The sequence below is a fragment of the Syngnathoides biaculeatus genome, chromosome 9 (assembly GCF_019802595.1).
Source record: "Syngnathoides biaculeatus isolate LvHL_M chromosome 9, ASM1980259v1, whole genome shotgun sequence".
NCBI lineage: Eukaryota > Metazoa > Chordata > Actinopteri > Syngnathiformes > Syngnathidae > Syngnathoides > Syngnathoides biaculeatus.
In genome coordinates, this window is record NC_084648.1 from 1,940,040 (window position 1) to 1,955,789 (window position 15,750).

General features: G+C 44.0%; 1 protein-coding gene across 2 annotated transcripts in view; it reads right to left on the reverse strand.

Moving 5' to 3' along the window:
- Nucleotides 1-15,750, reverse strand: part of pkd1a (polycystic kidney disease 1a) — a 66,295-nt gene that overhangs the window by 3,866 nt on the left and 46,679 nt on the right. For both annotated transcript variants that reach the window (XM_061831164.1, XM_061831163.1), the window contains exons 27-53: nt 15,322-15,538; nt 13,583-13,742; nt 13,088-13,240; nt 12,848-12,992; nt 12,062-12,391; nt 11,828-11,916; nt 11,410-11,725; nt 10,508-10,685; nt 10,160-10,424; nt 9,886-10,081; nt 9,589-9,759; nt 9,371-9,514; nt 9,058-9,268; nt 8,394-8,520; nt 8,183-8,293; nt 7,622-7,671; nt 7,281-7,489; nt 6,944-7,022; nt 6,727-6,842; nt 6,402-6,604; nt 5,589-5,783; nt 4,517-4,656; nt 4,181-4,311; nt 3,896-4,076; nt 3,362-3,533; nt 2,987-3,277; nt 556-690 (exon numbers count right to left, since the gene is read on the reverse strand). In XM_061831164.1, coding sequence (XP_061687148.1) covers nt 556-690; nt 2,987-3,277; nt 3,362-3,533; nt 3,896-4,076; nt 4,181-4,311; nt 4,517-4,656; nt 5,589-5,783; nt 6,402-6,604; nt 6,727-6,842; nt 6,944-7,022; nt 7,281-7,489; nt 7,622-7,671; nt 8,183-8,293; nt 8,394-8,520; nt 9,058-9,268; nt 9,371-9,514; nt 9,589-9,759; nt 9,886-10,081; nt 10,160-10,424; nt 10,508-10,685; nt 11,410-11,725; nt 11,828-11,916; nt 12,062-12,391; nt 12,848-12,992; nt 13,088-13,240; nt 13,583-13,742; nt 15,322-15,538 — 4,715 coding nt within the window. The remainder of the gene's footprint in view (nt 1-555; nt 691-2,986; nt 3,278-3,361; nt 3,534-3,895; nt 4,077-4,180; nt 4,312-4,516; nt 4,657-5,588; nt 5,784-6,401; nt 6,605-6,726; nt 6,843-6,943; nt 7,023-7,280; nt 7,490-7,621; nt 7,672-8,182; nt 8,294-8,393; nt 8,521-9,057; nt 9,269-9,370; nt 9,515-9,588; nt 9,760-9,885; nt 10,082-10,159; nt 10,425-10,507; nt 10,686-11,409; nt 11,726-11,827; nt 11,917-12,061; nt 12,392-12,847; nt 12,993-13,087; nt 13,241-13,582; nt 13,743-15,321; nt 15,539-15,750) is intronic.

A 15,750-nucleotide genomic window follows, 5' to 3' on the forward strand; every position in this document is an offset into this window, starting at 1 on the left:
GGGATGAGTGAAACATAAATTAGGTGCCTCCATTGCACTCAATATACTTTAGATTTGAAACCCAATGTAGAGGCGGACTTTTACCTTCAGCTTAAAATCACCAAATGATTGTTAATTGTATACACACAGATTTCGATGTGTTTGGAGCAATATAAGTGTGTGTGTGTACCAAAAGACTTTCATTTTCTGTTGCCCTATTGTTTGAGACATGGACCAAATCAATGCAACATCTGTGGCAAAAGTTATATGTTAAATCAAAAAATACTGAATGATAAATGAACTATTTATTTGAGAGAAATAAAAATAAAAGGAACAGCATGAGATTGAAATAGATCAAGGTGAAATATGGGCAGGTGTTTTTGTATGGATTATCTTGTAATCTTACTGTAAATGCAGTCATCTTAAATGCAATTCTAGGTCAGTATTGTTGTTGCTAGTTAACATTTTGTTTTTTGATACACCATATACACTAATATGCCAGAGAAAACATCAAAGGTCTTGAAGATGTTCATACTGCACCACAAACATGAATGATGAACCAAAGCAGCGACTGACCAAGTGTCCGGTGTGCGAGTACGCCAGCAGCAACAGCAGCAGGGCCAGCGCTACGCCCAGCAGTTCCCGGGCAGAGTGTCGCAGAGCTCGGCCGAACAAGGCCCACTCTCGCAGGAAGCGCAACTGATGAGAGGCCTGCAGAATGGCAGAGAAAACAAAATGTGTTCAAGGACATTATAAAACTTAGCAAAAGCGGAGGGCTTTGATTTATGTCTAAATTTATTCCACCACATTATCTGAGCAGATATTGTCCACGTGTTGGGCTGCAGCCCCATCAAATCAGTCCCCACATTATAAATTCATCCATTTTCTTAGCCGCTTATCCTCACAAGGGACGCGGGAGTGCTGGCGCCAACCCCAGCTGTCATCGGGCAGGAGGTGACGTACACCCTGAACTGGTTGCCACCCAATTGCAAGGCACATAGTGACCGACAACATTCACACTCACAACCACAACTAGGGGCAATTTAGAGTGTCCAATTAAAGGGCTGCTGTCATGAAATGGATGATTTTAATATTAATGAAAAAACGTCAGCCAATATGGGCCCATGCGTTTTTTCACCACAAAACATGATTTTGATGTATACAGCTTTTTGTAACTCCCTCCATGAAAATCCTCTCGAGGGATTTGTTTTCGAGAAGAAGCAGGAAGTGATGTAAAATACAGCGGCGCCACCTAGTGGATTCGTTTGTTTCCATTAGTTTTACCTCCGGGAAGGTGGCTTGTCGTTCCTTCGTGTTAGCCAGAATGCTGGCTCATTGCATTGCTGGACATTGCTTGAACACTCGGAAGAATGGAATTACCCTTCATAAGTTTGAAAGAGACCCTCTTCGTTGTGAAAAATGGATTGCACGGGTGCAGAGGACGAGAGCTTCGTGGGCTCCAATTAACAGGTAGGCAGCAATGCGCCCCGGCTCGACGGTGTTCAACAAGTACTGTGGCAGCTTTGAACATCCGCCTAAAAGCAGCACAGCTCGGCTCCATTATATGCCACCACGGTGCCGAAAATCAGCCACACCGGCTGAGGCGCCACGTTCAGGGGTCACTCCTTCTGCGAAGGCTGCGTGTCGGGCTTTGGGGACGGGGACGGCTCTGAAGAACCCAGCCGAGAATGCCTCACTCAGCCGTGTGTGCGCATATGGCGCCCCGGCTCGACTGTGTTGCTCAGTACTGCGGCGTCTGTGAACACCCCCCTAAAGCAGGACGGCTCGGCTCTGTCATAAGCCACACCGGCCGGCTCATCCGCGATGGCTCATCCCCCGGACGGGGATACGGTTTGGCCGTGATCGCATAACATCTGAATATGGCTCGAAACAATAGTGTAATATTGCCCCGAGGGCTCGAAACAATAGTGTAATATTGCCCCGGTAACTTCACTCGGTTGTGTTGTGCTGTCCTTTTCGAAAAGAGCTTCCGTGTCAGAAGGGGCGCATTTGTCTCCCATAGTTAGGGTGCACCTCGTGTTTTCATTGGCGAATGTCCGGGCGACATCACGGACAGAGGATGCAGCCAATATGGCGACCACTTGGATATCGTAGAATGACACTTCTGCAACTTTGCGCATGGATGACGCGCTCTCCGCACACATTTATTTTTTCGTATGGACATTGAAGTGAATAATGTTATATGTATTTTTCATAACAATATCTATTTTAGAGTGTTTATAGGGATGACACTTGGGCTTTAATGTTGCATGTTTTTGTCTCGTTACAGCGTTGTAGCACAGCGTTTCAGAAAACGAACATCATACCAACAGTCAAACAGTGGTGGTAGTATGATGGTCTTGGGCTGCTTTTCTCCACCATAACCTGGAAAATTTACTGTTATTGATGGAACCATGATTTCTGCTCTTTAACAGAAAATCCTGAAGGAGAATGCTCAGCTATCAGTTTGCCACCTTAGGATAAAGCTCACTTCATTCTCCAGCAGGATAATGATCCACAGCACACCATCAAGTCAGACTGAAATGCAGTGCCATGAACTTAAAAAGGCCATTCATGTTTAAAGACACTACATTTTTGCTGAAACAGCTCTACAAGGTGCAGTAAAGCAAAATTTCTCCATGGAGAAAGACTCATTGCCAGTTATCGAAAACCATTTTTTCAGGAGGGCCCAACTAGTGATTAGGTTTGGGGAGCCATTCGATTTTCACGTAGGGCCAGGTAACTGAATATTTATTTTCCCTTAATAAGTGAAACAACAGCATTTATTTTCACTTTGGTTATATTTGTCTGTTTATATTAAACATTAAAGTGGGGGAAAGGATGCAAAAATATAAGAATTTGAGAAGAGGGCCAATACTTTTTCAAGGCACTACGTAGGTGAGGGAGTTAATCCTGTCCCCTTTAAACACCTCCAGCGGTTCATGATCCTAACTCTACTGAGCCGTACCATCTCATTAATATGCTTAATATGAGAATTATGTCTTACCTTGAGCACTAGTATAAAGAGTAGCAAGGCCGCCATGACTGTATACATCTGGCTCTGTTTGGCAAGCGGGTAGAAGTCTGTGAAGGCATCCCGTGGGCGACTGAGATATGACGCCCACTGCTGCTGGGCCATGACGCACCGACTCAGATGCAGGCCACATACAGATGCTGCGAGAGCAAGTTTACAGACGCCCAGGACTCTCCAGGCTGACAGCAGGTATGAGTAGCCTTCTCGGAGGAAACCCAAAAACCCCCGCACCAGAAAATATAACACCAAGGCAAGAAGGACCATCTAGTAAACAGGAAACCAAGGGAAGTCAAATCGCAAAAATAGAAACACAAAGAATAGGAAAATGTGAGTCCTGTTTGTGGTTACCATTAAAAGAAGCTGCAGATCCAGCCCTGTGATTGGCCACAGAGTGATGACAATGAGGTCAAGGGTGGACTGAGCACGTTCAGAAACTGGGAACTCGAAAAGGAAAGAAAAGACTGCCAAGAGATTTGTGTTGATATTGTAGAGCGAAAACTCCACGAACAAAGCACGGCTCCTACAAACAAACACAGACAAAAGAGAATTTATTTGACCGTCAAAAATTTATTGGAATTCTTTAAGACCACCTTCCATCTGCAGTCCAAATGTGGGATAAAACAACTGGTCACTCCTGAAGCTATTTTGCAAAAACACATATTGATAGTTGTTCTACGTTTGGGACAATTATTTTCCAAAGGTCTGCAGACAAAAATAAAAACCTGATAGGCATGCTCCTTGTCAAACGGTTCACATACTCTAGCCACAATCTGCTCGCCAGATCCGTAAGAAAACTCACAATCAAACATTCCTATAACTGTTTGTTGATTACAGCACGTTGTTGATTAAAATGAACTTTCAAAGCAGATGAAAGTTGTTTACCTGTCACCAAGCCAGTGTTGCTGCTGGAGCTGCTGCAGTGAATTAGAGGCCCCCTCCAGACTCCTGTTCAGCTGGAGGACCAAGTCTGTGGCGTTACTGAGTCCGCTCCTCTGATCCAAACGCCACACACTAGCAGGAGCAGCAGGTCCCCACATGTCTCTGGCTCTGGACCCATCCAGAACTGCAAGAGTCATCCAAAATATTGAATAATGTGCACGTAGTACTATTTGCTTGGAGAACAGACGAGAATTTAAGTCCATGAAATTCAAAACCAAGGCATCTCACCCTGTCTATGGTGGATTTGTCTGAGTCTCAATGTGCCTAATAATACACTTCCTGTGTCTCCAAGGAGAGCAGAGTTGTTCAGAAGGCGAGGTAATAAGGATGCATTCAGCCAGGTCCAAACATCATGTCGGCTAAATGACAAAATAGGCGGGATTAGGAAATGATGACAGGAATTTACATGGATTGTAATGCATTTACTATAGTAAGGGATTTTACAAGATTTTGGATGCCTTTTTTGAAATTATATGAGAAAGGAAACACCTCACGGTATGATGCATTCTAACACAATAAATATTGTCAAACATCCTCGGTGCAAAGGGGCAACCTGGATTTTACCTGCTGATATTGTGGTACTCGGGTGTGTGCAGCACATGTCGCAACTGAGTCTGCAGCCTCAGGCTGTGCGCATCTTTGGCTGAGTCCGAATAGTTGAGAAGAAGAACCACCAACAAGAAGAACATGTAAACCAGGAAGTTCTGAAAATTAAAGACAACAATCGTGTCAACGTAGAAAATACTCAAGAGACTAAGAGTTACACGATCAGGATTTTTGGGGGTGATCACCAATCAGCAAGTTTAAAAAAAATGCTAACCGATCACCGATCCGATCACAAGTTGGAGCAAAGTGTAAGTTGAAATGAACTGTTCGTTTACTGTATACACTTGTGCACTTAATTGCTCACTAAATAATATTTAGAATGAATAATGTATCTTTGTTTACTTTGTATAATTACAGACAGAACAAATTATATTATATAATTAATATCGACCTTTTCTGACATTTTTGTTGGTTGTTGTGCTGTGAAATTTTCCAATTATGAATTATCAGTATGTGCCTTGGCTCCACTGCTCTGGTCAGATCAGCTATTCTAATCAGTCAGGTCAAATCAACATTGGAACATGATGGAAATAATGGGTGCTAACTTACTGTCATTAAATGAATTTATTGTAATTAAACTACTTCACCCACACAAAAAACTTTAGACAGAACAGCAGCATTTCCATACTACTACGAGCACTTGCTTGCTAGGCTACATAATGTTTTACCTGCTTCCGGGCCGTATCGTATCAAAAGTACGTGAACATACCTCAAGCAAGGCTTGAATGAAAATCCAAACCCAAAAGACATAGACCACCCACCCCACCCCCAACATTTTGTTCTTTTTAAGAGACGAGTGCTACCAATATAAAAATAAACTAGGTTTGTGGATTGGATATACTGTGCACAATGGCGACATGGAGTAAATGTCTTTTGCAATTAATGATGTCATTGATCAGCTCAATGAATTATGACATTAAACTGATTAGCATAAAATGCCAATTTTCAGGCGATTCCCATCAAGCTGATAAAATCGAAGTAAAATCTACAAGAGACGCAAGGAATGGCACATAATGTAGGTTTTGCTTACCTTCAGCATAGTGTGCAGCAAGCGGACCTTGCGGGCCTGGTGCCGGTCCTGGGACAGTGCGTAACCCTGAGGTGGCCGGACCCGGTGGACCCGCTGAACCACTCTCGCCACTGTGGGGAACTCCACCAACACATCCTGATCCTCAGGGCGCAGGCGACACACAAACACTGCATAGTAGAGGGCCTCGCACAACACCTGAAGGATAAATGTCAGAACTGTGTGAATCTTTCTTTGAAAAAAAAATCCAGTTTGACAAGAAAGTAACAACACAACAAAACCTAAATAGCGACACATTTTTGCATTTTGGAATGTAAAAAAGAAGGAAGCTGTAGTTCCTGGAGAAAACTCAAGAACGTACAACACGCAACCTCCACACTACAAGACCAAAGCAGAGGTTTGAACCCCAATCTTTAGAACTGTGAGGCACATGCGTGATCCAGTAGTAGATGTGCTGCCCCCCATTGACAGATTCATGATAGAAGGAGGCAGCACAACACTGTCCTGCATGATTAAGCTTATATGGAGTTGGCCTCATGTGGAGTGTTGACTTAGATGTTGACAGTATTTGAACTCTGAAAAAAATATCAAAACACTTGTCTTGCTTAACCCGTAAAACATCTGTCCTCCCTTCCCAAATGTGAACTCCATTTGACAATTTGGTGCTGATCCAATAGCACTGAGTGACTTTATGACTGGAAAATCACCTGCCTGCTGTGGATCTAAACATGAATGATGTCAAGTAAGTTAAATTCAAATGGAGTGTGACTGTGTGTGTTACAAAGTCACATTTTGCGAGGATGCATCACATCCTACCTTTATTGGTTCCAGTAGCAGACAGGAGCACAGGAAGCTGGCGAAACAGGAGATGAGCCACATCATGGCAACCTTCTGATTGAACCCGTGGGCTGCCCAAATGGATACACTGTTGGCCAAGCCGATCGCCGCCCAGCTCCCCCAGAGGGCGGCGCGTCCACACCAGGGAGGGAACCGTCTGGGTCGACACACATCTGCCACAACTGCAGACGGGCGGGTTCCGACAAAAATGCAGTGCGATGCATGTTTAGGGCCTTTGACAAACATTTGACTTTTACATCACGTGAGAAACAACAGCTTGGAAATGTTTCAATCTTCAACGCACCTGTATTGGAAGAAAAAGCAGTTTTCGGGGGTTCTCTTCTGACTGATTCAAGGGGAAGAGGATCATTGATTTTCTGGAGAAGAATCACCTCTGTGTTGTCATCGAAAATGCTGGCGCTGACACAAACGCGGCAAAGGAAAATAGAATTCAGTAAAAGAAGATCCCGGAAACGCCAAAACAAACACCGGTGAATGCTTTAGGTTCCGCAGATACTTACAGATCAGCCATTTCACTTTCATCTGCTTGTGGAAACAAGTTCTGGCCGTCCCTCAAAATGTATTTGATGAGGTCCTCATCTGCAAGGTAAAGCAAGTCAACCTCAGGGCGGACTCAGCTACGAGAGCCACAGGACACGCTGACTCAATTTCTCAATTTTCTACAGTCAAAACCTTTGTGACCTAAACCTGTTTAAAAAACAAATCTGACCCCATAAAAATGTATTGCTAACATTTGTCAAAAAAATGTTTTCTGAGGTTAAATGTTGCATTGCCAAGTATTTCAACAAATGCCCTGTAAAGGGCTAAATTGTAATTTTACATGTGATATTTGCTTACCTGAAGAAGTAAAATACTTGTGACGTTGCTCGTCCTCATCATCGGGGTTAAAGGTCATGTCCACACCCAGGTGCCTGCTCCCTTGGCCCCTCTTCAGCCTCGGCAGTCCTGCCCCGTGTCCCGCCCCCCCTGTCACAGACACACGACCCAACAGCTCTGGCCAATCTCTGTCGTCTGTCTCCTCGTCTGCCATGCCCCAACTCTCCAAACTGAAATACAGACAGAAAGGCATTTATGGGCACACAATCAACACCCAAAGTCCAGAACAAATCGATGTTAACTTTTGAAATGAATGATTTTGGGGTAAAAATAAAAAGCGCTACACAACCAGAGAAACTGACCTTTTGGTGGATGGTGTGGGCAAATCCACATTGGTTTCCTCTGAGTTGGTCTGAGAAAAAGCAGATTCATCGAGAGGCAGCGAAAGAGAGAAAGGGGGCAGAGCGATGGTCAAAGAGAAGGAGAGTAATGAGCAAAAGAACCAGCACAGGAGGCGAAGTCCATGTTAGTCTGAAAGCTTCCATTCCTCAACTCTTCAACAAGTTTACAATTCCATTGGGCAGTTACACTACCAAATAGTTGGGATGTCACTAAATGGTGAAAAAGATTATCTGTCTTCATCAAATATGTGTAGGGTGCAAAAGCAAACTTTTTTAAAATTACATACAGCATATACACCGACACACCAAAGTAGAACTAATCACTTCAAAAATGTGGTCTGCCATTCGCTGAGCTGACATTTACTGTATGGCGAGGGGCATCTCACGTCCTTAAAAGTGATGATTTGCTTTGATAATGCCCTCTTCTGATTGATTGTCCAGGTGGTTAAAGGGTTAACAAGAATAAGCTCATCGAAGATTTTTTAATTGTCTGAATTTAGTTTTCCGCCCAGAGGTCTCTACCTCGCCATCAAAGTAGAGGAAAGAACTTCCAGCCAAGGAGTTGTCCAGGAAGTAATCGATCTCCACCGACTCCTGGTCTCCTGGCGGAGGCACCTGCTCCACTGAAACACACTTAACGTTTGCACAAACAAAAACAGAAAATAGTCATCTTGCGTGTGGCATACACAGTAGTGTACTGCATATAATAGAATTGGCAACACTGTATCATTACCTTGCTGCGGCTCATTCTGAAGAGTGTGAAGACGAGGAGGTAAAGAGGGTAGGCGATCAAACATGTCACTACACCCGCTGCCACAGTCTTGCCGTTTAGCGAAGACGACTGCCCCACGGCCTGTGGACTGCAACATAGAACGGCAACAAAATGGAGGAACAGGCGGGAGCGTTGGGATAAGACATACCTCCATGAAGGAGAAGTCAACTCCAGTGACTTTTAAGGCTAAAAAGCCAGTGTTACATTCACAGAAACACAAAATTAAAACTTTATTAAAATGTTATTTGGAAATGTTGCCAAATGCGCAAAAAAAATGAATGAGATCCAAATTAAGTTTCTTACTGTTATTAAATTACCCGCATACAGATTATTTTCAATTTATTTCAATAATACACCTGTTAATGAAAAACAGAAACATCTCGTTGTACCATGTATTTTTTTTTACATCACAATTTGATCTATTACATAACATCTAGGCATGACATTGTATTAATGCACTGTGATACCTCACCCCACATCACACATTTTACTGAATAAGGTGAATAATGTAATGTTAACACTTGAATTCCTATTAACTTTTGGACAAAGCATACACATTAAGACGATTCATAAATGAAGGAGGAAACGAATCAAAAATCATCCAAATGAAAATGTGCACACACACCTGACCCTCTTGTCCACCACAATGCTGTACCACAGCGTGTTGAAGGCCAAAAATAGCTGCACTAACAAAGCACAGCATGTGGCTCTCTGTAAGCGCGTAAAGGGGCTGCGAGGGGGCTTCTCCCACAGCGACAGCCACAGGTGACTCTCACACAGCGCCCTCTGAAGCTCGGCCCGGAGGATGCGGGGAAACTGGCGGAGCGATCCGTCTTCTGGAGAAACCAAACAGTGGCGGGTGATTGCGCACTCCACGTACTGGACGATACATATGGTTGCCAACCTGTGTGAGTTATGATTTCAGGCTAGTTTCTTACCCGAGGCCTCTACTTCCATCTCTACCCGACCCTCAGTTTTCTCATTGTCTACCGACAGCCACTCATCGACCTGGAAGTAGTAACTGCTGCCTGTCTGCAAGTCCTTGACCAAGACATACTGGAGCATCCATGCTGGGGACAAACCTGAGGGACAGTAAACCATTTGCTCAACTCAACCATCTGCCACCGCATGCATTTGGTTTATGTAGTTCATGTACCCTTGTTGTCGTGCCAGATGCGCATTTTCCACACGCTGCCCAGGCTGGTGTCTGTAGCAATATGGAAGATGTCGAGGGCGTTGCGTGTGAAGGCTCCCCTGCTGTCGAGATGGCGGTGCCCGGTGCGGCCCTCGCGACCATACAAACTGATTCCTACATGGGCAGTTGTGCCTAAAATTGTAGACACACCCGCAATGATTTAAAATGATGAACCATGTTGAAAACGAAATTTGGGGGCATTCCAGTAAGTATACTGCAAACACTGTAAAAAAATACAATTCTTTTGTAGTAGCTTACCTGCCCCAAGACTCCATCCAGTTTTGACTTGAACCTCGTATTTAAAGAGTCCATCTGTGCCACACAGAGGAACCACACCAGCCCGGCGCAAATCCAGCTGGTCTAACTTGTGCAAGATCGCGGCGGCAACGACATAGCTGAGCAAGCCCAGCACGCACACCATAAGCACCACCAAGCTCGGTGGGCCAGAGCGCGCCTGAAAAACATGACCCAAGTTACGTGTTGATCTTCATGAACATCACATCAAATGTTTGTTGTTGCTTCGAGCACTTACTGGTGCCGTAAAGCTGATTGCATGAGGTGGAACAAAGAGGCCTGCGGCAAAGGCAGTGAGGTGCCTGGTGCGACAAACGGCTCTGCTGGCGTTGGTTTCTGCCAGGGGCACCATGCCGTCGGTCCGCCACTGCTTCTCGCTCTCACTGAAGTACTGGCACAGTGAAACAAACAGCCCCACCTCAAGATGTATGCCGGCAGAAGTCGAGGTGGGGTTGCAGGGCGCTGTCACATTGATAAAGTAATCAAGTGTGGTGTCATATGTCCTACGGAACAGACAGATGAAATATGCAGTAATTACAGTATACAACAATGTTTATTATGCATTCTTTTTGCGAGGGGTTCTTACTGAGGCGACAGGAAGAAAGTGTACTTCCTATGATCAAGGCCTTGGCTTCGGGTCATATTGAGTGTGATACGTTTTCTGTCGGTGCAGTTGAATTCATTAGGTCGTTCATGGGAATGAAGGTAGGCTTCGATGTACGGCTCCTCCGAGTCTTCACTGCTCTCAGGTGTGCGTCCTGCATCTGGTGAAGGGGATACAACAATTCACCTTAAAGATTTTTTGTGTTTTTTTTTAACTTTTCGCCAAAATTGGAATGCACTATATCACAGCGTCCATGCATCCATCCATTTCCCATACTGCTTATCCCGTTGAAGGTTGCTGATAATTGGAGCTTATCCCAGGTGTCTTTGGGCAGAAGGCAGTCTGCACCCCAGACAGGCAGCAAGTCAGTCGAAGGGAATTTATAGAGATCAGATAACCACTCACTCTCACATTCACAGCGTCGCTGAGCGGGAACTAAACTCACACTGCAATGATTTGGTTCACATTGGCTTTCAATTATTTTAGTTCTGGTTAGCATTATAGTTTATAGGCACTTTCTAGGGATATGCCTGCATTTATTTTTCCTTTCAAATGTAATAAAAAGGTTCAGAAGTCATGCAAAAGCATTTAGAGACAGGATTTTCACCTTGAAACAAGAATAGGCATTAAACTCTGCCCCTTCTCTCTCTCTCTACCTCTCTCATAGTGTGCCAATCATTTCAGTAATACCATATAAACCTGCAGCTGATTGTTTTTCACCAATGTAAAAGACCAAGATCTAGTAAACTCTTGCTCGTGTTGTGTATTGTTCAATTCCTCAATCTACAGTGTACTACAATACAATGTGGGTGTGATGAGAGTCACAGAATTACAGTATAAAGGTGGCTCCTTATTCACAGTTGCATTTAAAAGTCATCACTGACCTTCCAAAGAGGTGAAGTTGAGCTGAACAAACAATCCAGCTTGTCGATTGTTGTTTCCTGTAATCACCCTGACAATGACAGAGTCGCAGCGGCTGATGTTCACAGCTCCAGCTGTGGGGACGCCCGCCGCACCGGAGGAATCTGTGCCGAGCTCTGCCCCAGTGCCGTTGTTAATGGCGACAGTGATGGCGAGACTGTCATCCAGTCCCGAGATGGGAATCTGGGTGCCATTTTCAGTGCGGAACTCCATGGATGCCACTTCCGTGGAGACGGTGTAGTTGGCTACATAGTTGAAGGGGAAGGGATTGGACTCCAACTATGGAGGAAAAAAAAAGGGGGGTCATGTGAGAAGGATTTAGAGATTTATAGAGGACACTTGTCTTTGGAAGTGTGCAGATCTGGTATTTACTAAGCGTACCTGCAAGAGTAACTGCATGACACTGTTTCCTGCCGCTGCTTTTCCAAGACTGCTGTTGAACGCTCTTGGGATTGAGAAGCGCTGGCACTCTAGAGACACACAAGACGGCACAGTCATGACACATTGAGCCCAATGGTCCTCCTTGGAATTTAGAATCTTCTTCAGACTGCCAGGTGATGAAAGCGGATGAAACTCATTGGTCCACACTGAATAAATGAAAAAATAGGTCCCCACCTGGACTGCTGTTGCCATGGTAACAGAGCAGGCTCTGCGGGTCGGCCAGTTTTCCTGTGGCAGCTATCTCTGATCCCCTGAGCACAAGCGGTTCCTCGTTCAGAACGCGACCGTGCATAAGGATCAGCATGAGGACCGAGGACAAGCTGTAGGCTTTGGCCGCCACTCTCAGTGGGTGTGGCTCTAAGGAAGAAGGGGATGGGTCCAACAGGATACCTCCATGGATTGCACCAGAGGAGGGCAACGGGGAAGTAGAGAAGACTGTGGCGGAATCCACGTAGGCGGGCTGGAAGTAAGATGCTGCCTGGCTGACTTGATGGATCAAATCACCTTGGATTTTGGAATCAAATTGAGAAAACATAGTTGGGGAAGAAGTGGGGAGAGTGGAACTTTGTCAGAATGGGTTGCTCAGGTCTGCACCAAAATCTAAGACTAAAACTAGATGCATTGTGTGATGACAATAAGGCTACAAAAAAAGACCCCGAGTCAAAGGAGCGAATGGTTGTAATTTAGGAAGGGGTTACATTTTTACAAAGATTCACCATTTTTTCTGGCTCCAATGTGAACACTAGAATAATGTATTTTATAAACTCCACAAATTTCATTAGTATTGGAAAAAAGAGACAGAGGTAAATGTGATTTCCCATGTTCGCCTTCTGCTGGAAGGTCATTTCACAGTTTTGCACAAGATGGTCATATACAGTAAATAACAGTATGTTTACTTTGTGTTTAGACATAATCGGAATAAAGCAATCAAGACGTGTACTACGTACACCGATCTCTTACCCATGATGTTCAGGATGTTGTCAGCTATCTCTGTTGGTGTAACCGTCCCCTGCTTGGTGTCGTTTTGCAGAATCTCTAACATGGACTCCAGTTTGTTTAGTGTACTGTTCTGACACTCCTCGCAGATGAACTCCCGACTCACCGCCTAAAAACACACGTAGGAAACAACAATAGGTTGTTATCTCCTTTTTTTGCCTTTTTGTCTGCCTCACCTTCTCCAGACACAACCGTTATACTCACCGTACACTGTGCCAGCGCAGCAGAGGTTTGCTGAATGTCATTCACAGTGTTCAGGTCCAATGCAGTCAGTGCCCTGGTAATATTGCTGCGAACTCTGACTCGGTAAACCCGTTCTACTTGTGACACCCGTGTGGACTCCCTGCTCTGCTCATACTGTTGCAACATACAGTACAAAAAGGAATGAGTACACTTATTAACAAACAGAGACATACATGTGGTGATTGTTCCACACTTGGCCAGTAAAACTGATTCTGATTGTTCATGTACATACAGTACTTTGTTCATTGTATGTTTTTTGTTGTGTTAACAAGTAAATACTAATTTTGAAGTGCTCCAGATGGCATACCAGTACATGTACCAGTTGCTCTCATGCTTTATGGAACTGCTGTATAGTATCGAGGGTTGTCTATAATGGTTATGTGACTGTGGTAGTCAAGTACAAAATTGCTCAGATGCATGCATTCGTCCAGGTTGCCATATTTGGGGCTCTCCTACCTCATTCAGGACAGTAATAAGAGCCAAGGATAACTCCCTGACCGTCTGAGAATCTCCTTGCTCCAGGAGCTGTTTAAGTCTGCTGTCAGTCAACTCAGCCAGCCAGTGAGGAAGACTACTGTAGACAGCTGGTGGATCCGGCAGTAGCACCTCAACTGACCTGTGGACAAATGCAAAGGACGGAATAATTGGGCTTTGTACATTTGCACTATTTATCAGGTATGATCGTCATGAAACATTTATTGCTATTCATGTTTGGAGATTTGTTGAAGAAGATTGCGACGCGCTCAAATAACCAAGAGTGTAGTTTTAAGAAATTATGATATTGGCTTATTTTCAGTTTTTAATCACTCACTCTCTTGTATGTACTCGTTAACGCAGAGTGCTCTACAACCACTAGGGTGAGAATGAGTAGCTATCTATGGACAATTTAGTACATAGCTGTACGGAGAGACTAAAAAAACATTTTATTGGTCATTAGTCTAAAAGAAATTTTATTTTGAATTTCAGGTGCATTTACCTGTACCTAATAACACAACAACAAAAAAAACCCACACAATTAACAAAGTACTGTACATCACAATCACCAGAGACTGATTAGGGAGAACATGGAAACTCCACACAGGCAGGGCCGGGATTGAACCCTGGACCTTAGAACTGTGAGGCCAACGGTTTACATTATCCATCCATCCATCCATTTTCTTAGCTGATTTTTCCTCACAATGGTCGCAGGAGTACTGGAGCCTATCCCAGCTGTCAACAGGGAGGAGGTGGGGTATACCCCGAACTGGTCCGAGATTGAACCTGGGACCTCAGAAATGTGAGGCCAACGCTTTCCAGCTGCGACACCATGGTGCCTGGTTTACATTATTTGTTATTATTTATTATTATTACGTTATTTCTTTCTGTGCTGGTCAATCAAAATATTCCTTGTAGTTGGGGACCCCTGGTTTAGGTGGAGGTCAAATCATCTTATGACCACCAGTGTTGCCACAGTCACCTTGAAAAAGTAACTTGGTTATTTTAATAATTCTTTAGTCTTAAAAGTGACCTACTTACTTTACTGATTACTTGATTTCAAAAGCTACGTTCAGCAGCTGTCAATTGGCAGTTATATCACTTTTCCACAGTACACACACAAAAAAAAAGCATTCGGCGAACCCTACTCTTAACTTGGTCATGTACATCACACAAGTTAGAGAATAATGTCATCGACTTCATTTAACTTGTAGTTGAAGCCACATTACATCAGCAATTTAGTGGCGACTTGAGACGGGCCAAAACAATAAAATAAGTTCCTAAATGCAAACAAGCACACACACAAAAAAGAGTCAACTGAAATCCTGCATATCTTTGGACTTTTATGGTACTGCACCGTCAGTGTGGAATGTGTAATAAACAACAACTTCCCAATCTCTTTCTTTCATTTGTTGTTGAAAAGTGCAGTCTTTGTTAAATACTTCATACCACATTTGGACTGCTCGCTTGTTTAAATAAGTAATAAGAAAGTAACTATTGCTGGAATGAAGAACTAACTGTAGTCTAAGTACTTTCCTGTGAAAAGTTACTCAAAATGGTGGATTTTTGGAGTAATACATTAGCATCTAGCTAAGCTGTTAAAGCAGCAACGATATATTTTATACGTTCACTTAAACCTGAGGGGATTTATTAACACAGTGAGGAAAAAAAATTGCAGTTTTAAGTGTTCTCAACCCTGAATACATAAACATAGCAGTTACTTGTTGAGGGCAGTGATTGTCGCTCCCTGAAGGTCTTCCACCGTGATGGACACAGCCACGCGGTGTCGAGCCGAACTAAAGCCCGGGGGAAGGAATGCCGAATGTTCCGGACTGCTGCCTTTATACACACAGAACTCCTCACAGTAGTCTTCCTTGCAGCGGGTTACCAACAAACTGTACAGTAAAGGTGTCTCCGAGACTCCCCGATCACTGTAACCTGGAAGGAGGGCAGGTATGAAGGGTGGGGTTGTGGGGTGATGACATCAAGAATTCCAGTTTATCAACTGAAGGTCAGCATGCATTTCATGGGGTTCTCGAGTTCTTCCACATTAAATTCAACCAAGCTTCCCTTTGTGTACTATGTTATTGCTTTTGCACACTCCTGGCGAAAAAATAAGGGATCTAAACCAAGAGTACTTGCTATAAGTG